This window comes from Vollenhovia emeryi, unplaced genomic scaffold (genome assembly GCF_000949405.1).
Source record: "Vollenhovia emeryi isolate VEMERY1.0 unplaced genomic scaffold, V.emery_V1.0 DF939134.1, whole genome shotgun sequence".
Classification (NCBI taxonomy): domain Eukaryota; kingdom Metazoa; phylum Arthropoda; class Insecta; order Hymenoptera; family Formicidae; genus Vollenhovia; species Vollenhovia emeryi.
In genome coordinates, this window is record NW_011967232.1 from 204,304 (window position 1) to 224,909 (window position 20,606).

The 20,606-nt window shown below is 43.2% G+C and overlaps 1 protein-coding gene across 8 annotated transcripts in view; it reads right to left on the minus strand.

The window, feature by feature from the left end:
- The window catches only part of LOC105567774 (tyrosine-protein phosphatase Lar), a 419,078-nt gene that overhangs the window by 37,671 nt on the left and 360,801 nt on the right, over positions 1-20,606 (minus strand). For all 8 annotated transcript variants that reach the window (XM_012022900.1, XM_012022901.1, XM_012022895.1 and 5 more), the window contains one exon: positions 9,349-9,531. In XM_012022900.1, coding sequence (XP_011878290.1) covers positions 9,349-9,517 — 169 coding nt within the window. In that variant the 5' untranslated portion in view covers positions 9,518-9,531. The remainder of the gene's footprint in view (positions 1-9,348; positions 9,532-20,606) is intronic.

A 20,606-nucleotide genomic window follows, 5' to 3' on the forward strand; every position in this document is an offset into this window, starting at 1 on the left:
ATTCGCTCGCCGAGCCTCGAGCCGGCCGGCAGTCTCGAGAGTCGCTCCGTGCGTTGTATTACTTTGCTTTATCGGTTTCCGAGACGCGATCGCGACGAGAGTTGGGGTAAAATACTATTAATTTGTAGACATTTATCAGTAACAAGCAACGTTCATCTTCAATTGCATATCGAGACGACGGCTTTTAGATATTTCACGGGACTAACTCGTCTAAAATAACTCGTCTAAACCGTGGTACTTGATCGCGATTACATCTCATTCACGCGTCACACATTAAATTATCTATCAATTTCAATGTATTTATTTTCGGGAAAAGAGAGAAATTTGTTGGTGTACGGCTTTGAAGTTTGCGCAGTTTCCTGTAATTCGTTCTGTTGTACTTCGCGGCTCTAATGGACAGGAAGTCGTGTATTGCGCATCGGTACGTTCTATCTCGAAATATGATCGAAAGTTATTTCATTGTCAGTTAACTGCTACAATTAATAACGACTCATCGTAGCAGATATTTCGCTCGTGCAATTAATTTCGCGTAAGGATTAGATTGATTGACAGTAACGATTGTGAGATATCGTTTCGTTGCGGACTAATAACTACGTTTTTACCGCAGATACTTGGATTCCAGTGCTCGCGTCGCGTTTATATCACCAAGTTAAAAGTGCTTTATCTATTGTTACTTTGAAATCAAGACTGTAAGATAACACGCGAGTGGTTGGTTTGGATAATTTCCGTGACGGATAGTCACACGACGTACGTTAATAATATTTCGTGCGTTTCGCGGTATTTCACATCGCGTACGGTAGTGACACGCAAAATTTCGCGCGATCGTAATTAATCATTTTCGCGAGTGAATATTGTGTGAGTGCAACAAGGAACTCTGAGAGGAGGAGCAGGCCTGGAAGGCATCGGGCAACGGCGGAGCAACTATAAGGTAAGCGTTTCATATTTTATAAATTTTATATATTATCTGCTACCTGAAAAATTAAGTGTCTGCTTCCTGTTTGCCTTGTTTATTCAAATGATTCAATTAAGAGTCAGAGACCAAAATATACGTTAAAATTTTGAGTTTGTATGTAAAAAGAAAACCTTTTTCGAGTGCTCTATAATTATTAAATGTCTACCTTTAAAAGAAAATATAAAATATTTAATGCAATAATTTCGATTTTAAATAATTATACTGCAATAATCATATTTTTATATGTTACAGTTCAACGTAGTTTACGACGTCGACTACAACTCCGCTGCAGCGCATCGTATCGGTGAGTGAAATTACCTTTTATTTTACATTGACGTAATGGATCTATATAAAAAATCGCATTAGATCGACATTATGTAAAACGCATGTTTAAGAACATACAATTTTGCAAATAAACGTGAGGTTTTATAGATTCATTGCTTCAAAATGGATGGATTAAAACAGATTAGAATAAATGAAGAAATAAAATATTTATACATATCGAATGTACAATGTGAAATAAAAATAAATTCACATGTAAAAATGAAATGGGCTGGGAAAAACTGTTAATATCTATTAGTTGATAGACGGATAGTGTTACTTAATTTTCCTCCATATTGATAATTTTCTTCACGATCTCATAATAATCTTCTAAAATTACACGTTATAGAAATAGGTGCAAGAAAACAAATTAGAGAATCTGTTATTACACACGTATCACAAAATTAAAAGATAGAAGATATATTTCCTTTACCTTGCACATCTTAATGTATTTAATCAAAAACGTACTTGTGATTGTTAGATGAAGTTGTATTTATTCTAATGATGCGCCCCCCAATTTTATTCTAATTGTTTCTAATCTATCCATATATTTTAATAAGTTAATTTTTTATTGTTTCGTCACACATGTAAGTTATATCGTCGAGTTTTCAACAATCGTGCGATATTTAAACATTAGTTTGCAATCGCTCAAAAAACTCTTCTCGACTATCTTCCATTAAACCTAAAGTGTGGCGCGCGCTATGTTCCAACAAATAATAAAGATACACGTAAAATATAAATAGAGACCAAACAGGAGAATTAATTTAATAATATAATATATTTTCGCAGTAAAAGAATATAATATTTAGACACTAACACCCTGTCACGGTTTCAAATTCGTGTTTATCACATTTGAGCCATACGAATTCTACTAATTTGTTAATAATATAAACTCAATATCGACTTTTATACGCGAAAAAGAAATGTCTCTTATTTTCCTTCGAACGATTATTATCTCTCTAGTATTTCTTCCAATTTATTATCGCGATGATTTCATCGCAGATGTTCCGATAGCGTAAGAGAGTCTAATCTTCATCTTCTTTCCTATCTTCCTCCTCCTCTCTAATCTCCAAGACAATCTGACACCCACGATCATCCCGTCGCGACGCGGTGTCTTCCGTTAGGGCACCGTTAAGTCGCGCCACTATATTACGTCGCTTGTTCCGAAGTTCGGCGCTCGCTCATCAAGCTCCGGGGGCTTTAACGCGGAGAATTTTACGAGTGTTGACGAAGCGCTAACCGACGCTTTCCGCTTTTACCTCATCCCCGTCGCGCATCATCACTTCGTTCGCGGCTTTACGAGCGGGGAATTGCAAAATATAATTTAACGATTCGCCGTGTTAAGTTTTGCCCGCGTCGCTGCGCTTCCGCGAGGCGACGCAGCCGTGAGAAAGAGAGAGGGTTTCCTTAAGAGCCAAGCCGAGCCAAGCCGCCTTTCAGCAAGACGCCCCCGCTGAAGGTTAAATGAAACGTTAAACTGCTTTAACTTATGCGCCCGCGTATCTAATTAAATTTGCCGTCGCGTAATCGCGCGTCGGAGTTCTCCGAGAGAATGAGCGCGACTTATCGGCGTGAGTTTAGCGTGTGCTTAATATGTTGCTCTCACATGTTGCTCGTGGAGCGAACCTCGCGTGTCCATGCGAAATTCTTAAGTCCTCATCAAATCTTATAATCTCGCGCCACATGTATACTATTTACACCTTTTCCATATATCGTCATATAATTATACTCCATATAACAGACTGACGTTTATTAATGGTTTAACGTACACAGTCAAGATTTTAAACGTATATTCAAAATTTACTTAGCATTTATAAATTTCTAATTTGAAAGTAACATAATTTTTATAATAAGTTACTTAATAACTTAATTAATAAGAATTCTTCAATGTCGTCAGCGATAATTAACAACGTCGGTGTTTTCTCGATCATACACCTGGCATCTTTAATAATATAGAAAATTTATTGCGAAAAATATTACCTCAGCCAGGGTTTGAACCTGGACCTCCCTACACTATAGGCGGTCCAGGCGTCTCACCAATTCGACCACCGAGGCATATGATAATATTTGTCGCAATAATAGTATAAAAATGTTGTCTACGCGTCTATTTCGATTTTTTTGAACTGTGCGTCATGATTTAAAACATTATTTAATAATTTTTATAGAAGGTACGCAATTTTTATAACTTTTTATAACGGGACTTAATATAACTGAGTGTAGCACAGTAATCCTGTTAATCGCTCAGAGAAACAAATTTATTGTTACTCTCACGTATAATGTAACATGTTCTGGGGAAGTGCGGTTGTGTTTTTACGGTTCTTAAAATGGTAGACGTGCCAATGCGCGAAATGCGGAATTTAATCGCGCGCAGTGAAAATGTGGGGAAGTACTTTGGTAGTCTCAAGCGCTATTCTACGACAAGCAAGGACGCTTTGATATCGTTAATGTACATCGCGGATGTAGCTATTCCCGTAAATTAACGCAAACAATGGTATATACCGAGTATCTGGGGCACGGGCGTGTGCGCGCGCGCTCGCTCGCTCCAACCAGAGAGCGCGCGGCGAGTTAAAATTTTAGCAATGGCTTAATTCCCGCCGACAATGCGAGGCGAAACGCCTAGCAAATTTAATCTGCGAGATTTGAATAATACGTATGCACACGCAATTTTCGCATAATTCTATATGTAACCGCTGCGAAAGCGGATGAACCCCGCGAGAAAAACGCCCATTCGCCCCCCCCCCGCCCCCACCAGTCTCTTTGCAAAATATCCGCCGCCTTTTCACACTTCCTCCATGCCCAATTCTTGTGCCTTTCCGCCGGTAGAAATTCGCGCAGATATCCTTGTTAAGTAAATGGAATTGAATTAAATATATCAGTGCGCACCTAAACATACCGTGACGCTTGGTGTTGCTATACGGTAAAATTTGTAAGTCTGCCCTTGTCGCATATAAATGTTACCATAAATTTTTCAATGATGGTTTACGTGAGCAATTAAACACATCAATAGGGTATAAAATGCGTTTATGTACGTCTTATTGTAATCAGAGACTTTCACAGCTTTAGAATCTTAACGAGATAGAGCACTGATTAGAGTATTTTGTAGCATTTAATTTTGGAAGAAATATTTTCCGAGCAGTTTTTTTGATAAAAATTTGCACAGATATACGCTGTATTCACGCCCAGATAATATCGCGTACGACACGCCCAATGTGCAAAAACTCTATCCTTTTGTTAATAATACTTTGTTTTTTTTCTTTAATTACGGGATAGGCTTTGGAAAATGGATTGCATATATCGAGAAGTTTGTGTTTTATTTCGTGAAAACACGATGCATCGAGTGCATCGATCGATGGCGTATGTTATTTTTGGCGTCGCTCTCTGATATTTGGCGGCATCCAGTTCTTGTTTCGAGATAAAAACATAGCAAAACGATGAAAAACCCTGTCAAGAATGCATCATCAGTCCCCTCCCCTCTCCCGAAAAAAAATTCCCAAACGCGGGCAATCTATCGCGCGGCGTTCCGCAAACGCGTTAACAGTTTCGTGCGATAGATACGAACGACGCGCGCGCGCGTACAATTTTCGAGCGAGCTTTCGCTTAACGAGTTCGAGGACAGGTAAGATTTACGAGAAAAATGCTTGTCAGCGCGGGGATGGAATTTATGAAAACTCTCGTTTCGCCCCGTCGGTCGGCACCGTCGCCCCCGGCCCCCTCTCGCCCACCCCCGATGCCCCCGTTCTCACCGCCCTTTTTCTTTCCGACGCACTCCTTCCTCCTTATTTCTCGTCCATCCATTTCCCTCGCGCGGAACTTGGTACGTCGCTGTATCCAGAAAGTACATCGACTCGCGATGTACTTTTTGCGATACATTAAGGCGTATATTTTACGGGACGTGCGTATAACGCGACGGCGTACCGCGGATGCGCCGCCATCGACTCAGGAATACGAAGTCGCGAAGACACGCGAATAACGTTAAGGGTGCGAGCGGGTGACTGATGCGACTCCCGGGGTCGCCTCTCATCCCGGCCAGGGGTTATCAACCCCTTTCCGTTAAATTACACTTAACTCGATCTTATATGGCCGACAATGGCGCCGTTATTTCCATTCGATAAAAAGTCGCGCGATGACAAATAGCGTCGTCGCGCAGCGCGCATCGACATATTTAATTTGCAGGTGCTGCGCGACGTAATTGAGCGAGCACCACTCGACTAACGCGGGAGGGTAAAAATCACTTTAGCCACTGCAAACGTATTTTAGACGATAACTGTATAATGTTGCAATTAGCGAAATTACAGAAACGCACATGTGTTTCCAATTCTTTTATCATTTTCTTAATTTCTTCCCTATTTAAATATTTTTAGCCATCTCGAGCCGTAAAGGCCGAATCAGACTAGCAATTGCTCGGATTAGATTGGGATTGGCGATTGGCGATTGTCCTCTAGCCAGGATTGGGAATTAACTCGTTACTCGTAACGAAGTTACAGTTACTTTTTTCTGGTAACTCTAACTTCACTTCGTTACTTTCTCTCCATCTGTAACCGTAACTTAACTCAGTTACATTAATAGTTACTTTATATATTTCTTAAACCTCTACAGCGTATTAGGCCTGGCATTTTGCGCATAAACGCCTTTATCGACGCTTTACAATTCAAATGCAGATTTGATGCTTTTATTTTCATTGCAAGAAAGTAACTGTGAAGTAAAGATTCGTTATTTTTTGAGTAACTGTAACTAGTTACATTTTTAACGAAAAAACTGTAACTGTATGACTAGATACTTTTATAAGGTAACTTTGTCAACCCTGCTTCTAGCCAATGAGAGTCGATTAAGTTGTTGGCTGCTTTGCTCTCATTGGCTGCTTTACTCTCATTGGCTAGAAGACAGTCGCCAATCGCCATCCCAACGGGAATACTGGAGTGATTCTGTATTTTTGGCACCTTTTGCTCCTAGAACTGTCAATTCATGAAAACATTTGTGTAATACACGAATTATAAAACTTGTGCGTACAAATCAAAAGTGTTCCACTATTCGGACTAAATCAAAGAACAGCATGGTATCATTGAAATTAAGTTTAAAAGTAAAAAAAGAAATCTATTCCCTCGAATAAGTTACAGGTTGCATTCGAGTGAATTGATTTTTTGTTAGGCTTCTAAATTTAATTTCAATGATACCATGCTGTTCTTTCACTTAATCTGAATAGTAGAACACTATTGGTCTGTACACAAAAGCAACATAATTCGTGTATTACACAAATGTTTTCATGAATTGACAATTATAGGAGTAAAAGGTGCCAAAAGTGCAAAATCATTCCAGCATCCCCTTAAAGTAAGCAGTAGTAGAAACTGTTAACGACACTCGGGACAATTTGCACTGTATTCTAAATAAATTTATCATCGCCGCGCCGCGCCGACGTTACGGGTAATATCACCGTTTCAATCGTAACCACGATAATAGGCAAACTTTCCTTCCCGGCGCAAAAACACTAAAAATACACACCGTTATTCCTCCCATCTAATTACAATAATAATAGCCGCGTAACGGCCCGCCTCGATGCCGCACGAATTTACATAAACGTCCGGCATACTTCATTATCGCGGCTATCGATCGTGGAAACGACCGGGATAGGAATCGGGCCGACTCATTCGGGGTGGATCTCATTTAGATTCCCATTCTCGATCGTCCCCGCGACTTTCGGAGCCAGCTTTATCAGCGATGGACCGGCAACCACGCGTGCCACCGGCGCGGCGCGGTTCGAACGCGATTTCCGGAACGAACGCATCTCGCCCGGATCGAACGGGGGTTCCCTCATCCGTGGCGTTTTCTTCGCGGCAATTTCTAGCGAGACTGTGCGCGCACCCCGTTCGTTCGTGTATGTACGTACACGGCAAATGCCGAGACGCATGCGGATGCCGTCAGTATGCAAACGTATCCATAATACATAAAACGCGCGGCAGCGCGAGACACGTGCACATCGCACGATTGTTGGCGTGTGTCCCGTGTACACGCAGTGGCGCGTATGCACGCAGCGGCGCGTCTAATGTACACTTTTCACGTCGCGGCAAAGTGCGGCGGGCACCGTAAAGATAGTCCGGGGGAAGTGCACGCCGGTATTACGTGACGTGCCGCTCGATAATGATACCGTCGTCGCGCGGTAAAAACAAAGCGAGCGTTGTACAAACGCATTCGCATACACGTGCGTGTACGCGCACGAGGGTACGCGGGGGAGGGGGGCGAAAGGGAGCGCCTGCATAAAGCGGGCTGTATAAGCGAAGGTAAAGATAATGAGAGGCATCGCGCGCTTTAGCGAGACTCCGCATGCTGAAAATTATTCGTTCGCCTTTGCGTTATCGCTCCGCCTCGACTTCCTCGGAGGGAGATTATTAATATATTTCGGAAGTTTCCGCCTCGATGTGATGACCGAGAACGTTCTCGCTACTCAATTAGACTTGGCTGCGAAGAAAAATATGCGGGAAGATGGCCGCGATAGGGAACAGGCTTTTCAGGCGCGCGATTCAAGCGCGAATTTATATCGCAATTAACATACTCTATCTAGAATTGGTGGCGAACCGCTGTGAGATTGCGCGGCATCCGTTTTTAACGTCCAACGCGTCGTCTACGATGCGTGGAGTAAGCCTGGCGCAAGGCGTAAAAGAGAAGCATAACTTTTAGCTTTCGATGTAAGGAAGCTGAAATACAGGCATAATTTTTAAAATATTTGCAACACTGGCTGATGGCGTTCTGATTCGCCGAGAGTAAGCGTGAGAGCTGAAGTAGGAGTAAGAAATAAAATTGATCCTTACTCCTACTCCTTACCCTACGCTTAACTTCACGCATCGTAGACAATCCATTATACGTACAGATCGTGGATTTTAAAAGTAGTACGGCCATGTCTTTTAAACGCCAGCAGTCACGTTCGCGAGTCGGACAAATGTCGTTTCCGAACTAACGAATACTGTACCTTGCATAGACCGTCAATCGAGAATTTTTATCAAAACGCAAATGGACATTTGTAGTAAATTGTCACAACGTTATGCCTACAAAGAGATCTTTAACATTTTACGTTTACACCAGCAAGATCGTAGATTAACGTTGATCTACGGATCTTTAAAGTGGCGCGCGTGCACGTGTCGAATGCGACAGTAGTCGCAGCGACGCGCGGTCAGACACGCAACGTACTTCCGACCCGTGCCGTCCCCTCCTGAATTATAAACAACGAAGGGACGTAACGCCAATAATATCCGTATAAGCTGATTCCCTCGTCTCGTATGCTCGATTATCGTCGACGTTATCGTATTTCTCGCGGCTGTATCGCGCAAAGTGCCGCACGAGAAACGAGATCGTCATCGGGGACATCCACTTGCGCGCATATCTGGCGAAAGTTTTACGGACTTTTTATCGGTGTCATAGTCAAAATCGAAAGACGATATAACGTCGAGCGGATCGTCGAGCGCCGAGCCGGACGAAGTAGCGCGGGCAGGGTTTACGGCAGCCGCGGCCGGTTATGAACGCGCGTACGATCGGGTACGAAGTGCGCTTCGTTGAGTGCGAGCGAGCCGAGGGGGGCCAGGTGTGCTCTCGGCAAACGAGATGGATGTGCTGGATGTTCGCGTATCGCGTGACCACTCGATCAACGCCGCCGCGAGTTGACAGTGACTTACGCACCCGGGCACTCAACGAGATATGACATGCGCTACTGGTCGCGCGCCACCGATGGGGCGGCCCCCATTGTTACCCTACCTGTGTACCCGCCAAACACCCTTAATCTTTCTATCTTTCATAGCCTTTGTCATCGTTCGATCGCTCACGTACCCCATATTTCTCCCCTCCCCCCGCGCCGCGCTCCCCACCCGCCTTTATCGGCCCGCTTCCCGTCTCGCGAGTAAAGTGCAACGTTCGTTGCTCGCCGCGATAATGTCGTTCATTTCACGCGGCGGTACTTTTTGCAATATAGCCGCATTCTAAAACCCCGGCTCGGGCCTTCGGGGACACGCGTCGCGCCGGCGACGTCGTCCCCGGCGAACGAACGACGATATATAAAGCCCGATCGCGGTGATTGACAGGCGGTGGTTACTTACCGGAATCCAGAACCGTGTATCGTGGATTTGACGTGTCGATAGGCAGCATATCTCGCACCCAGGAGATGATGGGCGTCGGGGATCCGACTGCGGTGCAAAGGAGGACCGCGTTGTGACCCATCTCGACTACTTTCGTCGTCGGCGCTTGAGTGATCATTGGAAAACCCATCGGCAAATTCTCCGCTGTAATCACAAAAAAGGCGTCTTTAAATTATCGGATATTACGTTTAAAAGTCTGAGGTAGTTGGTACATTATGCAGTAAGAGGCGCTGATAATATTCCAGAGAGAAAAGACGAGAGTTGATGCATCTTTTAAGAAAGTTCCGTGAGGAGCGAATATATGATAATCGTAACGAGGCAACGTGCCCGGCGTAATGCAATTTATTAATCAATACAATATTTCAAAAAAAAGATGATCTGACTGGAAATTTTAATAATAAGCACGTGTTTTACAAGCACGTATTATTATTTGAAGCCGTTGCCTACTTTTACGAACTTACTACTTGCAAGAGCGCCGCATTAATTTTCCTCGAGAGCGAGGTAATACGATTTTTAATAATTTAAGACGAGGCGCGAGAGAGTTGAGCGAGTTCATTGAGCTCGTCATATGCTCACATGAGCTTAATTGTATTTGTTCGAGCTTTCATATGTGCAGGCAGTGTGTGTTTGCGCACACTGAGTGTAATCGATCAAAAATTTTTGACTGCTTCATCCGTTATTCATCTACAAGATGTATGATCTTCTTAGATATCAGAATAATGAAATAATGACATATATAGCGTACACGTATGTGGATTAGATATACGGAGGTAATATTTAGTTCGGAAATACTGCGCGTAGCGAAAACGTCAAAATATTCGACGTGTACACGTCTTTTACATTGATACGAGGCAAACTTCGGTGGCTCGTCAATTATATATCGGACGTGTCGTAGAGTAGATCCGGATAGCCCTCCGTGGATCGTAGACGGGCATCCGGCGACTGGTCTCGCGGGACCGAAAGTTAGGAAAAGCCACTGGAACTGGTCGGCCACGCCGTTCCCATTTCCCATCGCGGAAAACAGATCTTCCGTCCCTCGGAAGGCAGCCCGCTGATATGGATAGATGCGCCGGAATGCCGATGCAATCAGGAATGGAATCGCAGAATTCAATATACCGTGCGGAAGATCTTTTGAAAGGATCTGCCAAAAGGATCAAACAAATCGCACGATTCTCGTTTGCCGGTTTCGTTTTTCTTGGACGCCGCATAATTGGAATAAATATCTCGGAGATTTTTAATTCGCTATTAGTTCTCAATTTTTCTTCGTACATTTCCGTTTCTCGGTTTACAAACTAGACTAGATATGTAATAGGACCGTTCGATAAACTCGTTGTAACAACGAGCGAAAAACACATAAAACTATTTCAAGTGGATGGATATTTGCCAAAACGTTATAGATATCAGAGAAAAACAGTATATTTTGAGAAGAACGAAGCAACATTTATTAAGTGGTATCTACGACGATGGTTTAAGCTCCACGGGTATAATAGGCCGGCCGTACGTTCGCCAAGAGTCTGATCGATACCCAATTAAAAGATATGTTCGACAGAGATTGAGCGCGTCAAAGGAACGATGCACAAGTCGTGCGTGAAGTTCAGCTTCGAGCAAGAAGATTAATTCGACCTGTTTCGAGGTACACGTGATCCGACCCACATCGCTCCCGTTCTTCATGTAATTACGACGGCGCTACATTAATCCTTGGGGTGAACTCGTAGTTAAATCTAAGTTGGCGACGCGGCGTACGAAGTTCCGAACAACTCTCGCGATTGTCCTGTTTCCGTTTCGACGGTGCTCGTACGACAGGGATGAAGACAATTTACTTGAATCGATTTAATAACGACGTCTCGATACTGATTGCTTACTTGAAGCAGAGAATTTATTTTGCAGAAAGTGTGAAATTAAAGACCGTGTAAAGAAGATACACGATAAAATACAGTTTAGACAAATTATACAATACGTATAAAAAGGAGTCTTCTATTTTCTAAATTCTTGCTTCTCTGCTTTTTTTCGAGTCATTTTTTACGTATTTTCATTTTATGTTTAAAGTGTAAAATTTCTCCTGCAGACGAAGCTTTTTATTATGCATCGTTGTTAAAATAAATTAAGATTTAAATCACGCTAAAAATTTAATGTAAAGTTTCCCATTTCGCAACATACGAATTATAATTTATAAAGAAGATGGCTCTGTAATTTTTACAAATTTAACTATCTGAGATTAAAGTTACTGGCGAACTTGAGACTTATTACAAGGCCCACAAACTGGGTGAAAGTTCGCCGTAAGGGCGCGATCAAACTGCAATTACCATCGACGCCTCGGGGTGGCTCTTAGAAAGTCCATCTTTCACAGTCTCGTCAATTACAAGAGCAATCGGAACTCGCGGACGAAGTTAGTGGTCGGCAAGTACTTTCGCGTATTCTGATCTACTCGTCTCTATTCGCGAACACATTTTAAACCAATGAACCTGTTGGAGCTTGGTAAGCCAGTCGTTCACTAACGTAAAGATATATTTGAAGATTAGCACAATTGCGTCCAGTCGTTTCGTGTCTTTTCTTCTCTTTTACAATATTGACATAGTCTTTAGTTGTTAACGTTATCCGAGCAGTCTGTGTTCAGACAGACAGCGGATAAAGGAAAACTTAAATAAATTTCTCTCAATTGTTTCATCATTTTCTTCCATTTGTTCATTTAATTCTTCTAGGGACAATTTTCGTTCGATCATTTCTAAATAATCTGTTTGAAATAGAATCAGTGTAAACAAGCTTTTTTGCTTAAAAATATTTGTAAATGTAATTAATCAAAGTTTGTATTTTTAACATTGACGGCGTTATTAGATTAAATCGATTTCCCCGGTTTTAGAATCTATATTTATTAAAGGAGATAATAACACACGTATATCTGTAGGGAGATAAATTAAAAAAATCATTTAACGCGATCTGATTTCGAGTTATCGTTAAATCGATCAAGTGCATAAATTATAATAGCTCATTTTACCTGTGAAATTAACAATTCTACTTTTACTGTGAACTGAGAGGAGAATTTAATTACCTCATTATATGATTTTTTCGTTCCAACATAACGAGACATTTAGCTGGATCATTTTTTTAACGTAAATCATGATGGCATCGATGCCATCATGTGCATTACCATACATGTATCGAATTCATGTTAATAGAAGATGCACGAGATGCACGGTCCAATCGAGGAATTGCTGCACTCTCTCTCTCTCTCGCGTATATCGCGCAGAGGTAAAACCATCGCAAATAGGTCAAGCAATTTACCGACTATTTGCTGTCCCAGTCGCAACTATTGTGCATTAAGGAACTCGAAGCTGTTACACAAGTCGTGTCGCTCTTTCTTTCTTTCATTTCTCGGCAGAATCTGTCAAATTCAACGGGATTCGCGTGCTATTAACGCGCGAGAGGGAGGCCGATAGGGGAGAGCGATGGTTCGATGCTCGACAACCCCCAGGATTTTCTCAGAGTCTTCCTCTCCCCATTGTCTTCTTCCACGGCGCCGCTTCTTTGTCCTCGTTATCGTCCGAGTTATCCGACGCGCGACTGCGCCAATTATATCGGCGGCCGAGAGAGCGCTTCGCGGCCGACAATAGAAATCGCCTGCAGACTTTCCGCGTGGCCCCCATAGCCATTTCCACCCTCTTTCTCCTTTTCCTCCCGCTATATCCTCTTTCCTCCGCGCGGTTTTCCACCGGCGACAACAAACAATACAAGCACCCGACGTCGACCGCGGCGCAACGACAACAAAGTCGTCGGCAAAGCTATTGTCCCCGCCTGGCGATCCGGCTACCGCGCCTTCCTCGTGTCCGAGGTCGCGCGACGACTATTGTACGACCGGAGAACGAGCACGACTACTACGACGACGACGACGACGACGACGACGACGACGACGACAACGACGACGACAGCGAAGACGACGACCGCCGCTGTCGCCTTTTTCGCGGAAGACGTGATTTTGTGGGAATTTGTCTTTCTTCCCGGCCCTCGTCCTCTTTACGGCGTTCTTTCATTCCTGGTTCCCCTCCTTTATTTGCGATTTCTCGCTCTGCACACCACTTGGCTATGCACGCAAATGCGCGCGCGTAAAAGCGCGAATATGATGGACCGAGCGCACGTGGACGAGTTATTGTCGGGGATGAACGCCTTCTTTTTTACAATTTCCTTTTACGACGTTTTGCACCGGTTCTCTTTCTCTCTTTCTCTCTCGCTCCCGCTTTATCTCTGTTCGCACATAGAGTTTTTTTACCGTTACATTTAGATTTATGTTTGCCGCAACGCGATCGTAAGATCAGAGTTTCGCGCGAGAAGAGATTTTTCTTTCCAGAGATTCTTACCCGGCACAAGACGTAAGACACAAGATTAAGTTACAGACTGTGTACTTACTCTGTTAACTTTGTAGCGAGGTGACGAAAAATATATCGAGTATATTGTATACTTTTCCCACATTGCTCGTAAATACGCGTAATCCTATACCCGTGAGGCGATTAAAGACAAATCCAACGGTGGTATTCTCTAGCGCGTCTTAATGTCTGACTCTGTAATGACATTCTCTACTGTCGTCATTTGTCGCTTAATTTCCGTGCGACGGAAGGGATCTTTAACATTTATGATTAATGCACTTTATAATGACGGCAACTGTAAAGTATCGCTGAGGGGTGACGCTGTTATTTGGCTAAGGTAGTTCTTATTTGGGTAAAATGGCGATAAAAATTTCGATAGTAGAACTATCGTCGTTGTGAAAATGGGTGGGATTACTACTTCAACTCGAAGGCGGATGTATGAAGAACATTGAGGCATCGTAACGATTTGTCCCCTTCCGTGCTCTCACTCTCGCATCCTCGGTCTTCCGTCTTATCGTATCATCCAGCGGGCTCGCGTTTCGTGTCGTCCGAGTGAAACATAATGGAGAGAAATCAATAGAATGATCGGTTTCAAATAGCTCGTTTCACCCCACGTCCCCTCCAGTTCTGCTCGTACGTGGAGGATCGTTTTATCGTTACTTTCGACATCACTCACTCGCGTCGCGATCGTAAGATTTTAGGGTATACAGGGCATACGAAAAAGGGAGAGAAAAAAAGATACCGCGTTCTCTCTCTTGTTCGAGGACGCTTCCGTGAAGAGGCGGTCGGCGGTCGTGAAAAACGGTTCTGACTGATCTTCTTGGCACCCTCGTTTTACGAGGAGACGCTTACGTACAGGCGATAAAGGAATTGTTTTCTTAGAGGGTCAAAGTTATATATAAAGGGCCCGGCAGCGCTCTTTTAGCAACGAATGGCGCGGCGAGCGCTTCTTTGGGATTATGTTGACTCTTCCCGCTCCGACGATTGCTCCTGCGAGCAATACCGGCTCTGGCGCCCCGTAACGTGGTATTTCCGCAAAATTTGCGCGTTGCTGAGCCGCAACTGCATTTGCCATTGGCAGCAAATATTTGCTCTACCTCAGCCGGCGGCGAAAACGAATATAATAGGAATAAATCGTAATTTTAACAGCGTTGTTTCGTGTATTTGATTGAGCAACAGGTGATCAATTCGTGCGGCCCCGAAACGCTCTCTTCCGTGTCATCATTCGGCTCATACATAATTGATAACCGGAGGTTAAAGCAAATAAGAGCCGATCTATTGACGGAAAAAATAGGATAAGGGAAAAATGAATTTGCCGGTGTCGTTGCGACGAAATTGCTGCGAGGCCGATGTACGACAGTTTCGAAATCGGCGATTTCTCACGGGATCTCGGGGAATCCACAAGTCGGGGTAAGTCCGACGGAGTGGCACACAGACGAATCTCTGAAATATCGGCGGCTTACGGAATCGTGTTGCGAGAACGGGGGTGCGTGCCGAATCATCGTTCGTCGCGCATAAATTCTCGGCGACGTCTAAACGCGCGACGTTACGCGAAAATACGACGGCGTATCGCCGAGCGTAGGCCTCGCGCGGCGACTTCGAAAGCCCCGAGAATCAAAAGCGCCGGACATAAATAACACGTCGTAACTGCGGGGAAATAATAAATTTCCGTCTTCCGTCTTTCCGGCGCGAGATAGCGTATCGCGGGCCCGATGTAATACAAAAACGTGACTGGCGCTCGAATAATCAGCATATTTCGCGGGAAAAAGTAGCCCGGGGGTCAGATACGCGCCCGCGAAAAGATCGATGCGGGGAGTCGCGCGTCTCGCTGCCGCCTCCTTTCCCGACGGTTGAATCGAATCGCCTTCGACTTTCGTAATCGGAGTCGCAAATATTCGACACGGTGTACCTCGCGATACACACCCCGGATGCGGCATCTGGATACGACATCTCCAGGGATGTGCAGTCTCCCAGACTTCGCGACGGGCGTGGGCTGTTACATCGTGACGTCGGATCCCAACGTTCCAGTCGATTCGGAACGATCGAAGGGGCATCTTCGTGCGAATTTCGAATATCATAGGAAATCAAGGAGAAGTCTGCTGTTTCCACATTCTTTCAATGTCGCTTTTCGTATCAAATATTTCTTTTTAAAGAGACACATGTTCGTAACGCATTTAGATATGTCGTTATAGTAATTAGGCGCGGGGGTTTGCGCTTTAGGATTGTTGTTAGAAGTGGACTTTTCATCTCGATGTTTTCAACGAGATTCTCTTTGCATCTCATTCGGGCGCAATAGAGAAAACTGCGACGAAGCAATCGGACTTCGATAGTGCCGCTATCCGGCTGCGAAATATTCCGCCAATTCACTCGAAACTTTCGTAGCGGTCGACCTTCTTCTCGCGATCTTTGTGTGCTGACTGGTTGTGAAGTTTCTATCCCGGAGGAGATACGAGAAAGTAACCCGGGGCACTTCGATACGTCCCGAGACACTTGAGAAGTTGCCGAATGAAAGAGTGACAGGCCAACTGCGTTCGATGGGGTTGTATGGGCGACGGGGAGAACTGCCACGAAGATTTGCGTGGAGAATGTCGGATGGCGGAGTTTCTATCCACCGTTGGCTGGCTTCCTCGAGCCGCGGGTGGTGCAATTTAGGCGATATACCTGCAGGTACGGGAACGATCTTGTTGCGGTCCGCGGGGAATATTTTCCACGCATCGAGAGCAGCCGCAGGCTACAGGATGTTACAGCAATTACGTGAAATCGTGACTGGATGGGGGGTGTTTCGATTGTATCATCGAATGCATTCGTGCCGTTTCTTTTCTGAGAAATTTCGGATTGTAGATTAGATGTGACCAGATAGAACTTTGTAAATATTACCGAAGTCTAAATAGGGTTTGGTAGATTAACTAAGTTATTTCTTAGCTATGAATTTCACAATTAATTTAGGATCAGATTTCTTCAACAGTTGACTTCAATAGTTTTTTATTTATACATATTTACCCGTCGAAATTTTGGTACTATTTTGACACTTTTAAAGATAATTTACATCTACTTAGCTGATCTATACACCTACACAGACCAGCAATAACCTACTTTGACGACATTATATTTTTTTACTCTTCCCTTGAATTTTTAATTCTAAAAATTTACTTTAGCTCCTACTTAAAAGGACCTATTTTAACGCGAAATTGGCAAAAGTAGAAATTTCTGACACTATCAGTTTGAAAGTAGGAGTAAATTTTGTACTTGCAGTTCGACCCCTTTTACTGTTTTAGGTCCTACTATATAATAGAATTAAAGGTTCAACGTGGAGCCAAAATTTCGACTCGGGTAAACTCCAATAATATAAGATATTAAACCTGTTCTTAATTCAATGTCTAACAAAATTTAATAGATCTGTAATGTAAAAATTAAATTTTGTGGGACTAAATTTATTTTTAATTAAAAAAAGATCGATTCAAATTTGAAAACAGTTATTATACGAAGAAAATAGCTAATTTTAGGTACTCTGTCCCTTTTTAACATTACTTTTCACGGTAGCCATAAAATATAAAAATAATCAAAACAACAATATTAATAAACAGGTTAATTTTCATAAAACAATACAGAGTTAGGATACGATTAAACCATTCAATAGTTGTTTGCAAAATAACAGTACTTTGTCGTAATTATTAATTAAACACCCAACGCATGTTCGATTCGCCAAGTCATCAAATGCTATTAACTTTCACGATTTCGTAATTGCGCCCGCGTTTCTCGATGCCTCGTAACGTTAAATTATGTTAACGCCAGGACGTAGCACGAATAACGGATGACTCAGCGGATTTTCAATCACACCGGGGCGAATGCAGTCGTACGTACGCATCCGTAATGATCGCGTCATCGTCTGAAATAAAATTCACGTCCGGTCATGGAGGCAAAGGGAATTAATCGCTGTCGGTTCCAAGTGAGAGAGCCGGCCAATAAGGGACGTGCCAATAAACCACGTAGGATAAAATCCGCCGTAAAAGTCTCAGGCAAACGCGCCTTCATAATTCAAGCATATGCGGCGATGCAGCTGCAGGCATACTTTCTGGACATGGACGTATATTTATGGGCTGTTCCAGAAATCGCATAATTTTTCTTTAAATTTTTTATGGCAACCATTTGATTCGATGCTATCTTTCGCAAAATTTGTTCATTTCTAATAACAGATAATATTTAAGTAGATTCCGAATGAAATTATTTTAAAGCAAGTCTGATTCAAAGTTAATTGAAAAACAGGGTCATCTATTTGCTACACTTCTCTACTTTTGCATTGCTTCTAATTTCATTATTGATATATCAAAATTCTCATTGAGAAGGAATGGATGTAAAACTGATGAAGAAATTTGCCGCGGTGTGTCTGAAACGCTCCGTACATGCCCTCGTATATTGGCGTCACGTCATTTCAAGAGAAATCGATCTATGCGAAATTGCCCTGAGTCGCAGAAAAAGAGCCCCTCGAGTTCGGGACGCCGGTGCAAATCGCTCCAAAACGAAGCGAGGGAAACGTCACGAAATTGGGGAATTAGGTTCGGGAATGGCAAACGACGCGACCAATTCTTATCGAGGATGCGTCCACTTGCTGACAGAGCGCGAAAATTCCTCCTTAAAACACGTCGTTTTTATACTTCCTCAATGCACGTGTAATTTTCAACATTACATAACAGTATTTTCAAGGCTGTACATTTCTGCTGTGACCAGTAATTACTGGGTAGAAAAATTCGCCAAGTATCTCGCAGGAGGGAGTTGTCTGGTCTTTCGTTTTAAATATATCTTTAGCTAATTCTAGAAAAAGAGAGTGAGAAGCGGAAGCAAAGAGTAAACTCGAGGGTTGGGAGTTACAAGCTCTTCTCGGTAGCACCATTACGAAAAATGCGTCAAAGTAGGTACGTCGCGATTTAACGAAACTGTGCGTATGACGATCTGGTCTTCTTCTCTGCTTCTCGGTGCGCACATTTTTCTCGGATACGATTAGAGAAAACTCGGGACTCGCGTGCGCGGGCGGGTTGTAATCGCTTCACCAACAACAAGTACGTCGAGCGTCACGCTAGTTAACTTCATTAAACGAAGGAACCGGGGCGATGCAAGCTACATTACCGGAATATAAAAGCTTGTCTCTCGGAGTTGCACTAATGTTCCAATGCTGGCGGCAGGTGGTGTAAAAGGACACAAGAAAGCAAAAGGGTGGACGGATGAGGAAGGACGCGCGGGTGGTTTCGTAATATCCGAGCTACCCTCTCAACGAGTCGGCCCGCCTTAACAGGGCCTCGCATCGAGCAGGTTGGTTTCGAGCGGCGGCTCTTAAGGGATTAAGCTTTAAAGCCAAACTCGCCTTGGACGTTGAGACGGGTGGGAGCGTAGGGAGGCATTGAAGAAAGTCGTCCTAAATCGTCGTTTGATCTCGTGATTAATACCGTTGGCTTTACAAATTGGCGAGATGAATGGAGTGAAACCTGTGGATGGCTTCTGTATCGAGAGGACGGCTCGTGGAAAAGTGAACGTGACGTGGAGCAAGATCGTTTTATTCTATAACGGGGGAGAGAAGAAAGGAAGAACAAGTTCGATCGAAGGTCGTCGAAATTTTTTCGCCCGAACATCGCTTTTCATAGCTCAGCAAACGTCTTCGTTCTAATTCTTTTCAACTACGAAACCGTCGTAACAGCTATTTCATATCTCTATGCTGCTGCTTTAATCTCGAAATACCATTGGGAACGTTATGGTCTATCTGGCCTGATAATCGTAGCTGAGTTTAAAGCACAAGCTTCGCGCGATATTCCTGCAATAGCGAAACATATTTAATATTCTTGACTTTTTATCTCAATGCAAAAGTAACACGGCGCCACGGTCTGTGAACCGGGTCATTATAATCGAATAACAGAGAATAGGAATGGCAGTATAGAATGAAATACACACTATTTCCACGTAACGTCTGTTCGCTCAATTAATTAAGAGAGTTACCGCCAGCATTTTGTACAACTACGATCGTGGACATTATGATCTTCCGGTAGAATTACGACATCCGCGTGAGGGCCACAAGAGAGGATTATGAAGGACACGAGTCCTTTTCAAAGGAATAATTACTGTTTACGCCATCTTGGATTACAGCGATTATATTTCACGACGTGAAATGGACTCTTAGGGATAAGCCCGCGTCACAAATGCTCCCCCTTCTTTTTTCAGGGCGAGCTTAATGAGCAGCCCAACGTGTATTCCAAATATTTCATTTTAATCCCGCTCAACTCTCCGAGGGTGAATGTGTCCCTCAGTATCTTAAACAATAAATCGTCTAAAATACTACGGTTACCGTCGTGTTTAATGTTCGTATCTAATACCATTAACGGTACGAGTTTTTTTTTCACTTGAATGTAATAACAGAATCCATTTTAACAGTCTTGCTCTACTACCAGGACGAACGGAAAAGCGCTAAAAGAGAAAGGATTCTTTTATCATATTTGTTCCGTTTGTTTAATTTTTCTGTTTACCTTGAAGTATCTTGTATTCACTTAAAAATGGAAATCAGATTATTATCCTCTGCGTTCTCCTACTTGTCTGCGAATTTTAGTTTAACTGAAAAATTTCCGTTTACATTTTCTATTCATATTTCCTTTGTTCGGGTTTAAGATATACGCGCATACATTTAATGAAAAAGAGAAAGGTAGAGTAGTTTCCATTAAATCAGAATACTCGTTTAAAGTTCATATTGATTAAGTCTATTCTGGTCTTGTGTCGTGCAAGATGCAATTCCGGAAAAGCGCGCGAGAATTGTAGGGAATAAACTTGAATGACGTCCCTCATTTAATTGCGGACAGCTATTGCCGCGACTCACTTAAAATTGCCGCA